Source organism: Poromitra crassiceps, assembly GCF_964638095.1.
Source record: "Poromitra crassiceps genome assembly, chromosome: 4".
NCBI classification, from domain to species: domain Eukaryota; kingdom Metazoa; phylum Chordata; class Actinopteri; order Beryciformes; family Melamphaidae; genus Poromitra; species Poromitra crassiceps.
This window is the reverse complement of record NC_139626.1, coordinates 19,261,283-19,276,109: the sequence shown is the minus strand read 5'-3', so window position 1 is coordinate 19,276,109 and position 14,827 is coordinate 19,261,283. Positions and strand designations below refer to the sequence as shown.

Sequence of the window (14,827 nt, the reverse complement as noted above, 5' to 3'; positions counted from 1 at the left end):
TTCCTCTCGAGCGCAGGGCAGAGCTGCAGCGCGGCCGCAGAACATTCTCCCCCTCCCTCCTCCTCCTCCCCAGACCCTGGCTGCTCAATCCATTCCAGTCTGTCCTAACTTAATACCGATCTAATCTCAGTATGAGATGCAGGGAAATATATTATAGTAGCCGATGTGTTTAGAGCAGCATTGTCACGTTGTCACGTCGTAGTATAGTGTTATATTTTACATGTGTGCTAAACTGTGATTAGATTTGTTTGCGGAAATGACGGCGGGGATGAAAGTCGCTGTGTGGGGGGAGGCTCACTTTGGTGCGGACTCGGAGCTGCTGCTGCTGACAGTACAAACACACATTCTCACCCCTCCCTCCCTCCTCCTCTCTCTCTCGGCACAATCAAGTGGTTGAGTAGTTCTCAATGTGGGGCCAGGGGACCGCCAGTGGTCCTTGAGAAGATTCCAGGATTCTCTGTTATCTCTCAACCTAATGGAATTCTGGACAAAATCATATCTAGGCTACATAAAAAAAAGATTAGCATCTGAGAGATCAAATCTCATCATATGGGGGTCCATTGCCCCAATGTGAACTAAATTAGGGCTCCTTAGTATGAACAAGGTTGGGAATGATTTACAGCAACACAATGCCATTTCCTTCCTTTTATTTCTATTTATGATTATAGTGGCGTTTATTGATAGTATTGTGTTACATCACCACATGGCCATCTTGGTAGGAAAATAACAGGCGATTGTAATCAATTAACAGGTGATTAACAGGCCAAGTGCCACAAACAGCCAATGAGCTGTGTGTATTGTAGCGCCATATTGGTAGGAAAATGCTTGTGACATCATGGGATTAGGCTTGGAGTTGTGAGGAGCCGGGAAAGAGTAAAGGGGGAGTAGGGGAGTAACTATCTTGAAATCCCATAGTCTTTGGTTCATCGTGACCTCACTTATGCGGCTGAAAATGATACAAATGGTACAATGGCAACAGTTTGGTCTCAAATGTGGAAATTTTGACCAGAATTCTTCACACACCACCCCCAAAGTCATATATATTGGTTAAAAGCTGAAAAAAAGTGTTTTGGGGTTTAGTCCTGCTTTAAGTGAATTGGCTGCATGTACTTCCCCTGCAGATCAACATGCTGCTGAACTTTAAGGATGAGAAACCCGAGTGTCCTTGTCCTGAATACATCCGAGAACAACTGCTGGACTTCCATGAGGATCTCATGATACATTGTGGTACTGATCATCTTATACAATAACATGAAATGTACTTAGAAACATAAACACTACATACCTAGGTATTTACTTTACGTGTATGTATGGCCTTATAGATGTGTTAATGTGAATATGATGCATGTCGGCACTTCATGCATCTATGCTTTAAGTAACTTCCTTTTGTAGCTTTCTATTCGCAATTTCCCTACAGTTGTTATCCATTGCTTTTCTATATTTTTAGAACGTATTTCATACAGCATTCTTTTGTACAGTATACCCTTATTGGACATACTGTAGGTTTATTCATTTTTGGTGTGTCTTGTAAACCATTCTTTTCATATATAGCCCTCATTTTGTTATATTCTTTCTATTTCTGTCAACACATACACTATGTATAAAGTGATTGAATGTAGTACATGTATATGCATATGTATGAGATCATCAACACATACACTATGTATAAAGTGATTGAATGTAGTACATGTATAGGCATATGTATGAGATCATCAACACATACACTATGTATAAAGTGATTGAATGTAGTACATGTATAGGCATATGTATGAGATCATCAACACATACACTATGTATAAAGTGATTGAATGTAGTACATGTATAGGCATATGTATGAGATCATCAACACATACACTATGTATAAAGTGATTGAATGTAGTACATGTATCGGCATATGTATGAGATCATCAACACATACACTGTGTATAAAGTGATTGAATGTAGTACATGTATAGGCATATGTATGAGATCATCCCCTCCTCTGCCTTCAGGTGTTGAGATAGATGAGGAGAGGGCAACGGAGGCTGACAGTGACTGTACCCTCCGAGGTCGACTCCTCTCCTTGGTGGAGAAGGTGACTTCCTTGAAGAGGAAGATGGCTGACCAGCCAAAGAAAAAAACATACAAGAAGCCTAGTGAGTCCTCCATACCAGCCCACACACAGAAAGACACTGCCAAAACAAGTTTTTCCAAAATAGGATATATTCATTTTGGAAAAATACTGACACCTGAATGTCATCACTCAACAGTTCTAAAATGTTGAGGATGCCGTCAGTAAATCTATCTCATTTAGTCAACCAAGGAATTTAATTCCCTATCTACTAATACTACTAAATACTACTACTATAAATAAAATTGGTAGGTTATGGAAGTGGTTACTCTAGTTATGGAAAGTCATGTACAAGTCGTGGATTTGAGGGACACTTAAGAATCCTACTCCCCTTTAAAAAAGTCAATCATCATTTGGTCAACCAAGTCCCCTACTGTCATCATTAGGTTTGAGGAGGTGGCACATTTTTATGTTCCACAATGGGAACTTATAGAACATGATTGGGCCACTTCCATAATCTAATTATTGTATTGCTCCCTGATTTGTTCATGTTTTTTCAGTCTGGTTTCCATTTGGGCTGAAAACTATCTAATGCAATGAATGTATGAAACAAGTTGGAAAATACATTCCATCATATTCCTGTAAAGTTAACCATTCCCAGTGTCCCAGATGCAGGCGTGCAGCCTTGGTGAAATTATTTCAGTGATTGTACCCGTACCTTTTTGACATTTTCAGCACATTTGAGCTATACCGCGCTAATACTGATAATCATGATAATTTTGGTCACTATCCTCGTGAAACGGAATTTTCATACCTTTTCATCTCGAATTTGTATAGAGCTCACCAGTCACGTGCCTTTTCGTGACATCATTTGCCCCGGAAGTAAGTTCCACATTAATTTTGTCCATAGTCATTTCGATAAATCCTACATAAATACATTATAACGAGTTTTAAGGCTCGAACCAAGCCAACCCGTTACCTACTGAATCGTGAGTCACCATAAAACATTTGGTTTAAGTGAGAACAAAAAATAACAACGGGGGGGAGGGGAATTCCCCCCGTTATTTTTTGTTCTCGCTTAAACCGAATGTTTTATGGTCACCCACGATTCAGTAGGTAACGGGTTGGCTTGGTTCGAGCAGCCTTAAAACTTGTTATATAATGATTTATCGAAATGTCTATGGAGAAAATTAATGCGGAATTTACTTCCGGGGCAAATGACGTCACGAAAAGTCACGTGACTGTTGCGCTCTATTGTTCCCCCTGTCCGCTTTCAGCTTGTTCACCTCTTTCAGTGCCATCAGCTAAGCTGTGCTGCATACTCTTGTCACCTCTGAGGTCCCTCATCTCTGTTCATAGTGCAGCAAATGCCTCCTATCCTTCTCCTCTGTGCTGTTGTTTCAGTGGTCTACACAGTACACTGGTATACAACACTGTGGTGGTAATGAACTGACCTGCTCCCTAAGCTGCACAGGCTGTCTCTCCAGGCATGCAAACCTGTATCTTAGTTCAGTGTAGGAGTTGTGCAGGGCATGCTGAGTGTGCTGGGAGGTGGGGGGTGCTGCCAAGCATGGGATTGCTGCCAGGGTGAGAATTCTCTATGGGAATGGGAGTTGTCTTCTCTTGTTGCACCCTTTCCTAATGTTGAAGAAATCACTTTGAAATAGTCTGAGGATTTCCTGCACCACCACCATTCCTGACTTATGGATGTTGACTGTTTCCCGTTTCAGTTTCCAGCCTAGTAGAAAGTAAGCACAATCTCTTTAACAAAGGGGAAGTGATTCTTTACTGCAGTATGCCAAGCAAGAGGCTGGTCACTATACATGTTGATTGGTTACTGGCATCCCAAGCCTTATATAAGTCAACAAACAGTCTCTGGACTTTTAGTTCAAACTTGCTATGTTAGATGTGTGCATATATGTATTTGGACAAAGCGTTATATCATTGGTTAAAATGCTTATGTGTTTATTCTTTCGGATGCTTAATTGTTGAACATCCATGTTTGGGAACAGTCCAGTGATTTCCCTGTTTGTTTATTGTCAGATTTAAATCCATCTCAACTGGGAACTGCCGTCTTTCTAAAACACAATGGAAATAACACTGGTTACACACAGTTTGTGTTACTTTGCAACCAAGATTGTTTTAAATCTAAACCTTCCCTCCAGCACTCCACCTTTCTTCTACATCATTATTTCCCTGACTTCCCTAGGGTACCCTTAGGCTGCACTGATCCATCAGAAAACACATCGAATTATTGACAAATAGATTTCTGTCCATTGGCTGTTTTGGAATGTGACAGTGAACGTGAACTACTTTTCTCAATACAAATGAAGCAATGTGTCTCTCTGACTGTCTCACTGTCTCTCTGTCCAGGTACGTTACAGCAGCTGATTTCAGAGACGATGGTTCGCTGGGCTCAGGAGTCGGTTATTGACGATGCTGAGCTTGTCAGAGCCATGTTTGTCCTGTTGCACCGACAGTATGATGGAATCGGGGGGCAGGTGTGTGTGTATGTTCTGTATCGCTTACAGTAGTACATTACTTACAGATTGTATTAGCCTTACTGCACATACAGGCGCACATCCTTCTTTTTTACATCATGCAGTGTCCTTGACTGTTTTGAACGGTGCTAATTGAAATGTGTCATTATTATTATTATTATTATTATTATTTTTATATTATTTTTTTATTATTACTAATGCAGTGCCCGTTACGATCCCCGATTCCCCCATTCACACATCATTCGGACACGTGCATAGTCATAGTGCCACCTACTAGCAACACAAAAAATGTGTAATCTCGAGAACCAATCACAACACTGCTTCTTTCACGTGTTTTGAGAATTGTTTGTCCGATCGACTTCGAAATTGTTAGGTGCGCTGCTGGGGACCTGAGAAAGTGCAGTGTCCAATTTCATGTAATTCGACCTTTTTTGGGGGGGAAGGTGAAGAGTGGGATGGGGACTAGTAATCATAATTCAATATCATAAGTATTACTATTCTCTCTCTCTCTCTCTCTCTAGGTCCGGGCTCTTCCTAAGACCTACACTATAAACTTAGTGTCAGTGGAGGATACCATCCACCTGCTGGCTGCTTTGGGTCAGATCAGATCTCTGCTAAGCGTGCGGATGGGTAGAGAGGAGGAGAAACTGATGATCAGGGGACTGGGGTGAGGACATCTTATGCCCAACAAATGGACTGAGAACAATCAACAGTCCCCATTATTCCACATTTTATCAAGGGGGACAACTACCAGATACAGATGTAATGAACAACACCTAGCCCTAATCAGATCCCTGTTGATCAATGCACTGTCGACGCCAGGATCCATAGTGTGGGTGGGCCTACAGGATCCATAGTGTGGGAGGGCCTACAGGATCCATAGTGTGGGTGGGCCTACAGGATCCATAGTGTGGGAGGGCCTACAGAAAATCAGGTGGGCCCTCCAAGACGCTGGATATGAGCCAACAAATGGCATCACTACTCACCTAAATTTTCCCCAGTATATTACAAGCTGTACAAGCTGTTACAGGCACCAAAACCGACAGCATCTCAACCTGGGACGCTGCCCTCCTATAACCACATACACGTGCGCGCACACACACACGCACGCACACACACACACACACACACACACACACACACACACACACACACACAGCAGGTGTACAGGTGTTCCTAATAAAGTGGTCGGTGAGTGAATTTTCAGATGCAAACAGGTGTGCCCATTAGACCCAACAGAATGTCGTAAAAGCGCGGCACAGCTGCCAAAACGCGGCAGCTAAAATGCGATCAACATACTCAGGAACTCAAAAAAGCCCAATAAACACAAATTACATTCAGATAATGTAAATACTAAACCGTTTAAAACTGGAGTGTGTAACTTTTACATAATGAATGTTTGTTACATTCAAGCCTATATGCCACCAGATAACTCTCTCAGTATTCCACAGTAGACTGAAGTTCGAAAATCTGTTGTCGTCCGGTGACATTCCCACGCTGGCCCCCCAATACCCCCCGAGAATAACTGAATCCCCCCCCCAGAGACATGAGCCCATAATCTCACTGCCAGAAGCATCAGAAGGGGGAGACAAAGGCTCTGCATAAAAGTTACACACTCCAGCTTTAAGCCTACCATGATTTCAGCAGGATATGACAGGGCTTGGTGTATAATGTCAGCTTACAGCTGCGGTTACATTTCTTTTTTATCCTGAATGGATTCATTCAGATTGAGGATTCACCCGCAAATTTTTTGCCTACCTGTGCTCTAAATAAAAGGATTGCATGTTGTGTGTTTACATTTTCACTGACGTACACGAAAACTTGCCCCCGGGTAAAAAAAACAAGCACATCCATTCAAATTCTCCTGGAAAAAATAGGGAACGTAATTACGTCAAATGTGCTCCTTTCTCCTGCAGTGATATAATGAACAACAAGGTGTTTTACCAGCATCCCAACCTGATGCGAGCCCTGGGGATGCACGAGACTGTCATGGAGGTCATGGTCAACGTACTGAGTGGAGGAGAGTCCAAGGTATGAAGTTAACTATGTATCATTTGCAGAGAATAGGCTGTAAGTATTGGAGCTGGATCAGAGCCTTGAAGGCCTCAGGCAGACGCAAACCAGGAGCAGGAACAGCAGACCTCAGGCAAGCATACGACAGCCAGCCAGCTAGATGCATTGGGTTTTATTTCACTTATTATTTTGGCTCTCCATCAAAAAAAAAGAAAAAAGTTCCCCACTTCTAAGCCATACACTGTAAACATCCTCGCTTGCTTCATCCCAGTCTTAGATTCTTCCTCTGCCTTTGACCCATCCTCCCCTCTTACATTTACCAGAGGAAACGCCAGATGTTCCTGTGATCCTCTCGCACTAGGAAGCACTGGAGCATCTGCAGTATATCACCATGTCACCTCCACCTGCCCCTATGAGCAGGCTGTTGTTTAGGTTGGGGCCTGTGACAAAGACTCACTGATACTACTTGGTGTTGAGCGCAGGAGTCAAGTACCACCCTTATTTGCTCTTGCAGAAAGATTAACTTATTCTTTGTTGTTTTTTTAGGTGTACAGTAGTCTCCCGCCTTTGCCTTTTATTTTCCCCCCACTCTTTCTCCAATGGTAACTAGATCAAACGAGGTTTTAAATCTTTATTGTATACAAAATATAGGTTACTGTAAGACAGGCTTTAAGCATGATACGTGACGCAAGCGGTTCCCTTCGCAGTCGGGTTTGGGTTTGGCCATGGTTCGGTGTAACGGTGCCTGGCGGAGATCTGCACTCAACTGAGTGCACTATTCTAGTTTAGTGCCACACAGCAGTGGGGCTTTTGTTAACAAAAGCCCCCACTTTTAGCACTGCAGCAGTACTGAAAAACTAAATGAACAACTGTATCTGTCTAACCCTGTGTATGACCTGTGTGTGTGTGTGTGTGTGTGTGTGTGTGTGTGTGTGTGTGTGTGTGTGTGTGTGTGTGTGTGTGTGTGTGTGTGTGTGTGTGTGTGTGTGTGTGTGTGTGTGTGTGTGTGTGTGTGTGTGTGTGTGTTTTCCCCCCAGGAAATTACCTTTCCTAAGATGGTGGCCAACTGTTGTCGCTTCCTCTGCTACTTCTGTCGAATCAGCCGTCAGAACCAGAAAGCCATGTTTGACCATCTGAGCTACCTGCTGGAAAACAGTAGCGTCGGCCTCGGTGTGTGTGTGTGTGCACGTGCGTGCGTGCGTGTGTGTGCTGTACGTCCAAACCCTAACACAGAGCTTCTTGTTGGTGTGCTGCATAGTAATGGTTTGAGAAACTCTCCTTTGATGTGCTTAACTCTTTATTAGGCCTGGGCGATATGGTCAAAATCAAATATCACAATATTTTTGACCAAATACCTCAATATCGATATTGCGACAAAATTGTAGGGATGACTATTGTTTTCACAAAATATCTACACAATGAGATTTTTCATAAATAATCATCAGTATAGGTTGAGGCGATGTCTCGTCATAGACGCTGGGTTAGCTGGCTGGGGGCGTGGTCAGAGTGGGGTAACTCCCCTGTTCTATCCATTCAGCAGTTAGAATTTAGCTGCTAGCCCAGCCCAGACAGACACGATCTGGGATTTAACCACTGCAGTAAACGCACATCTGAACAGACGTCTTGTGTTCTGCTCTAGAATCCCCAAACCTGTAGTTTAGAGCCGCAGCACCTTTGGTGAGTCAGCCCATTGAGATATATGAGCGGTTTTACCCCACTCGAGCGCCAGCCATATAACATTTTGTGGGCGAGATGGTTTTCACCAGAGCACAACCCCACAGCACTTCCTTTTTCTCAGTATTCGGCAAACTGCAGAAATATTCACTCGACATTGTTACTTTTGTTTTCGCCGCTCAGCTGTATAGACGGTTTTCACGGAATGGTCAGTCCTGCACTTGAATGTTTTTTTTCTTTTATGTCCATAACAAGCACTGCAACAGGAAGTGAGTGGGGGTTCAATTTAGAATGTTTTTTTTGTCAAGTTAAAACCGTCTAATATAATGACTTAAAGCCAGGACATGCTCGAGCGAGGTGGCCAGGCGCGAGGGGCGTGCGGCAAATATGATGTCATCTCATCATGCTGGGCGCGTCGGGGGGCTTGGCCTCCGCAGCCGCAAGCGCGTACCTGAAGATTTGCTCTGGACAACACTTATGCCATATGATGTTATAATATAATATCGATATATTGCCCAGCCCTACTCTTCATATTGACTCCTCCTCTCCTCAGCATCTCCATCCATGCGTGGCTCTACTCCTCTGGATGTGGCTGCAGCATCAGTCATGGATAATAATGAGTTGGCTCTGGCTTTGAGAGAACCGGACCTGGAGAAGGTGAGGTTCACACACGTGCTACAGAAATTAATCCTCTATGCCTGTATCATATTAGATTAAATGAAACGGGGTTCCCACGGGTCCTTGAAATCATTGAAAGTTTGTGAATTTGAGGGGGAAAATCAAGGCCTTTAAAGTTTTTGAAAATAGACATAAATAAACATGGTTCATTGAAGGTGCTGGAATTTTTATTTTTTGTGAAAGAAATGTAAGTTCTTTTGGTATATATATATTTTTTACTTAACGTGTAACGAGAAGTGTCTTGCACATTCAAGCCTCTCTAAGTCTGTGAGCTTCTGTAATGCCTGCTAATTCTCATTATAAACATTCTCAGTGTTGTACAGTAACAGATATATATATATAATGTACTGTAATATATATATATATATTTTATGAAACAGTTGCATACTATATATACATTGAAGCTTAAATGAAAGGAACGAGAAATGAATGATGATTTCTGCAGTCTGACCATATAACCTCCTGACTTGAAGGTCTTGTCAATATGAATGGCTCTGTGCAGGTGGTGCAGTACCTTGCGGGCTGCGGGCTGCAGAGCTGTGTGATGCTGGTGTGTAACGGATACCCCGACATCGGCTGGAACCCTGTGGAGGGCGAACGCTACCTTGACTTCTTACGCTTCGCTGTCTTCTGCAATGGTAAAAGCAGACCCAATTTCAGTGTGCCTTAGTGCATTGTTATAGAGCTGTTAACCCTCCTATTATGTTAAAAGTTAATAATAATAATAATAATAATAATAATAATAATAATAATAAAGGTAATAATAATAATAATAATAATAATAATAATAATAATAATAAATAAAAAAATTCTGACATCACAAATTTGGAAGGCAATCCCTGTCCAATATTCAACTTCAACAAAAGTGTGATGTGGAAACTTGAAGCCTTTGCACATACACTGAGAATGGACTTTACAGGCAAGTAGGAGACATTAATTTCCAGCAGGAAACTTTTGAGATTAAATATATATTTGCATATTCATAGACTCTGGAATTTTTAATGAGGGAGAAGGAGTAGATTCATTTTGAATGATTGTAATTCAAAGTGTTACCCCAGTTTACACTTCAGAACATTAGCAAGTTCTCCCTGTACAACATCAATGATACAACCAACAGAGCACCAACCAACAGAGTAGCTATACATGTATTTGGCGGATCTGCGAGTCCGCCAGGGTCCTCCGCCTGACGTAAATTTTGTCATCAGAGGGTGTGAACGCGTTTTCTCTGCAGACAACCGCCTACCCCCAATTTTTTTTAACCGTACGGACATGTCCGCATGGTCTGGAAAACCAAAACAGAGGCTGAATGATCCAAAAAGGTTCATGACGTCTGACTTAGTTTTACAGTATTAGCCCAGAGGCTGAATGAGTTAGTTTTAGGTTGGATCTTTTTTATTTATTTATTTATTTTCATTTTTTTAACATCACATGAAGAAGGCAGATGAACAGGCTCAGACAAAAGGCAAGAGAAAAGGGAAAACATACATACATTATCGGCATTGAACATTACAGCTTGATGCTACCAGCCGTCTAAGGTGTCTATGTGCTTGTAAGAGACATCGTGCATGGAATCCCACGCAAGGGGTCCATAAGAAACCAGCTGGGCGAGTCATCTGTTGCCCCATCAAAATAGGCCAAAAACGGGTCCCAGATAGTCGAGAATCTTTTAAGCGAGTTGCTCTCAGGAACCTGAGTCTCTCCATCTGTATAATAGAGATCATGTCCATCAGCCATACCCGAAAAGAAGGTGAGGACTTCCATTTCTTCAGAATGAGTCTTTTGGCGACAGTTGTCCCTTGTGTCAGGGATTGTTTTACAGTTGTAGGAAAGTTCAGAGAGGACTCCGAGCAGCCGAAGATGGCGAGTTCCGCCTCCGGCTGCAGGGTTAGTTTTAGGTTGGATCTTCAGCAGACATTCTGTCTGTTGAATATCCAACCTAAAACTGGCTTCGTTTTTGCTGCTTTCAAATTAAGTTAATTTTGCTATATTCTTCATTGCAGTGTCTGATTACCCGCTGTACATTTAAACTACACTTCTGCTCAAGCACTCACCGCTCTCTCCTCCTTTTAGCAACTTTCTCACTAATCCCATAGTGGTTTACCTGCTTTTGAGATCTGCAATTAGTTTGCTTCTCTCTCTGTCTCTCTCTCTCTCTTCACACGTCCTTGTCCAAGCGACTCCAGAAACGAGTATGAACATAACTAATATGCGTCCATGATGTCCGCAGCTCTCTGTGTCCGCCTCAACTCGGCAGTATAGGGCTTTATAGAGCTGTTGGCCTGCTGGCTGCAGCTAAAAATAATCAATGATTACATCACCGATGACATCACACGTGCTTGAGTGACATCACTGGTAACATCATCACTGATGCGCACAATAGACATTATGACATCATCAGTGACATCATCAATGATGTCATAAATCCTTCCCAGCTGAGGTTATAAATGTGTAGCATGAAACAACCCATTACCAACACTGAGATGAGTAATTTCAACATGTCTCCCAAAAAAGATAGCAGCTTCAGCCCCAACAGCACCGACTGCAGCTCCCAGGACTGTCCCAAGAAATCTCATCAGGGGAACACCTCCTTCGGCATGTCCGTCTTCAACCTAGGCAACGCAATCATGGGCACCGGGATCCTGGGTTTGTCCTATGCCATGGCCAACACTGGCATCGCCCTGTTTGTGATTCTCCTCGTGGCTGTCACCATCTTCTCCTCATACTCTGTCCACCTGCTGCTGAAGACAGCCAATGAAGCAAAGTCGCTGGTTTACGAGCAGCTGGGTTACAAAGCCTTCGGGATGCCGGGGAAACTCGCTGCCTCCTGCTCCATCACCATCCAGAATATCGGAGCCATGTCAAGCTACCTCTACATCATCAAGTATGAGCTGCCCATCGTCATCCAGGCCCTTTTCCCAGAAAGCAAAGGAGAATGGTACACTAATGGAGATTATCTGGTGCTGCTCGTGTCTGTCATTATTATCCTGCCGCTCTCACTCCTCAGGAACCTAGGTTACCTGGGTTACACCAGTGGTTTTTCCCTGCTCTGCATGGTCTTTTTCCTGATTGTGGTGATCTACAAGAAGTTTGAGATCCCGTGTCCTCTGCTGGAACATGACTTCCACGTCAACCGCACAGCTGTGGAACATGACTTCCATGCCAACAGCACGTTCCACGTCAACAGCACGGCCGTGGAACATGACTTCCACGTCAACAGCACGTACATCAACAGCACGCCCGTGGACTACAGTGGCGACGTCTGCATGCCCAAATACTTTGTCTTCAACTCTAAGACCGTGTACACCGTTCCCATCCTGATCTTCGCCTTCCTCTGCCACACCAACATCCTGCCCATGTACGAGGAGCTGAAAGACCGTTCCCAAAAGAAGATGCAGGGCGTGGCCAACGTTTCCTTCCTGGGCGTGTTCATCATGTACCTGCTGGCCGCTCTCTTCGGATATTTGACTTTCAACGTACATGTGGAGCCTGAGCTGCTGTACACTTACTCCAATGTGTACGAGTTCGATGTGATCCTGCTGATCGTGCGCCTGGCTGTGCTGACTGCCGTCACCCTCACCGTGCCCGTGGTGCTGTTCCCCATCCGTACCTCAGTCAACCAGCTCCTGTTTGCCTCTAAGGGGTTCTGCTGGGTCCGCCACACCATCATCGCTGTGGTTCTGCTGGCCTTGGCCAATGCTCTGGTCATCTTGGTTCCCACCATCAGAGACATCTTTGCATTCATCGGTGCCTCCTCTGCTGCCATGCTCATCTTCATCCTACCCTCCGCTTTCTACATCAAACTGGTCAAAAAGGAGTCCATGAAGTCTGTTCAAAAGATCGGGGCCACCATCTTCCTCATCTGCGGCTTCATTGTGATGATCAGCAGCTTGACTCTTATCACCTTCGACTGGATCCACGCCGCCAGCATGGCCAGCACTAGGGTGCCGGAGAGGAGGGGGCGTTGACCATGCAACAAACAAAGAAACACAAATGATGATGTCATCCTTTCTGACAGAACGATCTGACCAGACAAACCATGCAGACATGGACATCACAGGTTATGATATGCAGTACGCGGTCAATTACCAAAGCAATCTTCTCAAACAACATGGTCAAGCTCTCACTGATGTTAGTGCGGGGCTACACGACCTCAGAAACCTTGTGGCTGATTGTTTGCTCCGCCGATAACATCAGAACTCCACAGCGTACGGACGCCGAGGTGAGTGATTCTACCCTGCCGGAGGCAGCCAGCCCCCGCGGCTCCTATGCTCCTCCACCCGAACGCTATGACGGTGACCTAGGCTCCTGTGGTTCATTCCAATTGCAATGCTCTCTCGTGTTTGAACTACAACCATAGGCGTACCCCTCCCACCGTTTCTGTATAGCTAGTTTGATCAGATGTCTGCGGGGAGCATTAGACTGGCCTCGCCACGTGTGGGAAACTCAAGGCATCGAGTGTAAGTTTTACCAGTTCTTCACGGAGGAGATGAGACTCGTCTTTGATCACCCAGTACATGAGGAGGTGCAACGAAACAGCTCATCAATCTACGGCAAGGCACACAGAGTGTGGCCGAATATTCCATTGACTTTCGTACGCTGGCGGCTGAGAGTGGCTGAAATGGGCGAGCGTTATTGGAAGCATTCCAACATGGGTTGAATGAAAATATCAAGGGTGAGTTAGTGTCACATGCGGAAGCAGGAAATATCAATGATCTCATGGCGCTAGTATAGATAATAGTATTTGGGAGTGCAAGAATGTCCATGCACCCATTTCACCGGCTCCCGCCTTCGCGTCCTTACGAACTGAGTGGGGTGGTGTTTCCCGAAAGATCCCGAACATTGCCGAAAATTACGGTGAAGGCGAGTTAGAGCCAATGGAGATCAACACCACAGAGGCGACAAGGCCACCTGAGTTTGGGGGGACTCGGGTGTCTCCGGAAGAAAGAGCACGATGGATAAATGACAACTGTTGTTTCTATTGTGGTAAGCCAGGCCACATTGCCATATCTTGTCCTGTGAAGTCTTTAAACACCTCTGCCCGTTAGTGACTGGGAGGAGGCTGATGGGCCATTGCTTACTTACGCACTCAGCTCTTGAACAAGGCGGTCGCTTTTTTTCTCTCTCTCCCTTATCTCTCCCTTCTCCCTCTCCCTATTCCCTCTGCTTGCTACCCGGAGCCAATTTTGCACTTGTCTCTTCGAAAATACAAATTTGGATTATATGGATATTAAGCTGGTCTCTCAAGGCAATCGACAAAATTCATGCGGGGTCCGGGGTCCCCCCCCCCCCCCCCCCCTCTGCCCAGACGGGACTTTCGCCACGGGATACGGGAAGACAGCAGCCATTGACCCTAGGCTGCACGTCACTATAAACGAGATGAGCGGGGCAGTGAGTACTCGGACTGTTGCAATTTCTGATCTGAATCGCAAAAATGGATTACTTCTGGGAGATATTACTGTCGCTGAGCCGAAGTATTTAAAATTGAGGTCCAGGGACTAGACCCGTGTGAGGAATGTTGTTGATCGCTGCACTCACCGGGAAAACCCAAACAACTGATTTAATCTGGACTCCCCACCTGTTAGCAGCCGTCAAGGACACTAGCAGCAAAACTCTCCAGAAGCTTTGACTGCAACTTGTGCTCCCAACATCCACCCCCCCCCGACCCATGTGAGGAATGTTGTTGATCGCTGCACTCACCGGGAAAACCCAAACAACTGATTTAATCTGGACTCCCCACCTGTTAGCAGCCGTCAAGGACACTAGCAGCAAAACTCTCCAGAAGCTTTGACTGCAACTTGTGCTCCCAACATCCACCCCCCCCCCCCCCCCCCCCTCTGCCCAGACGGGACTTTCGCCACGGGATACGGGAAGACAGCAGCCATTGACCCTAGGCTGCACGTCACTATAAACG

General features: G+C 44.7%; 1 protein-coding gene and 1 pseudogene across 2 annotated transcripts in view; both read left to right on the top strand.

Moving 5' to 3' along the window:
• ryr2a (ryanodine receptor 2a (cardiac)) overlaps positions 1–14,827 on the top strand; it is a gene marked incomplete at both ends in the record, with an annotated part of 216,432 nt that overhangs the window by 99,370 nt on the left and 102,235 nt on the right. Inside the window, 8 exons of the mRNA XM_083635808.1 lie at positions 1,122–1,227; positions 1,992–2,135; positions 4,424–4,551; positions 5,073–5,218; positions 6,468–6,582; positions 7,602–7,734; positions 8,792–8,895; positions 9,419–9,554. Coding sequence (XP_083491934.1) covers positions 1,122–1,227; positions 1,992–2,135; positions 4,424–4,551; positions 5,073–5,218; positions 6,468–6,582; positions 7,602–7,734; positions 8,792–8,895; positions 9,419–9,554 — 1,012 coding nt within the window. The remainder of the gene's footprint in view (positions 1–1,121; positions 1,228–1,991; positions 2,136–4,423; positions 4,552–5,072; positions 5,219–6,467; positions 6,583–7,601; positions 7,735–8,791; positions 8,896–9,418; positions 9,555–14,827) is intronic.
• LOC310774877 (sodium-coupled neutral amino acid symporter 2 pseudogene) lies at positions 11,370–12,881 on the top strand (annotated as a pseudogene). The gene has a single exon. The product of its transcript is annotated as a sodium-coupled neutral amino acid symporter 2 pseudogene (transcript).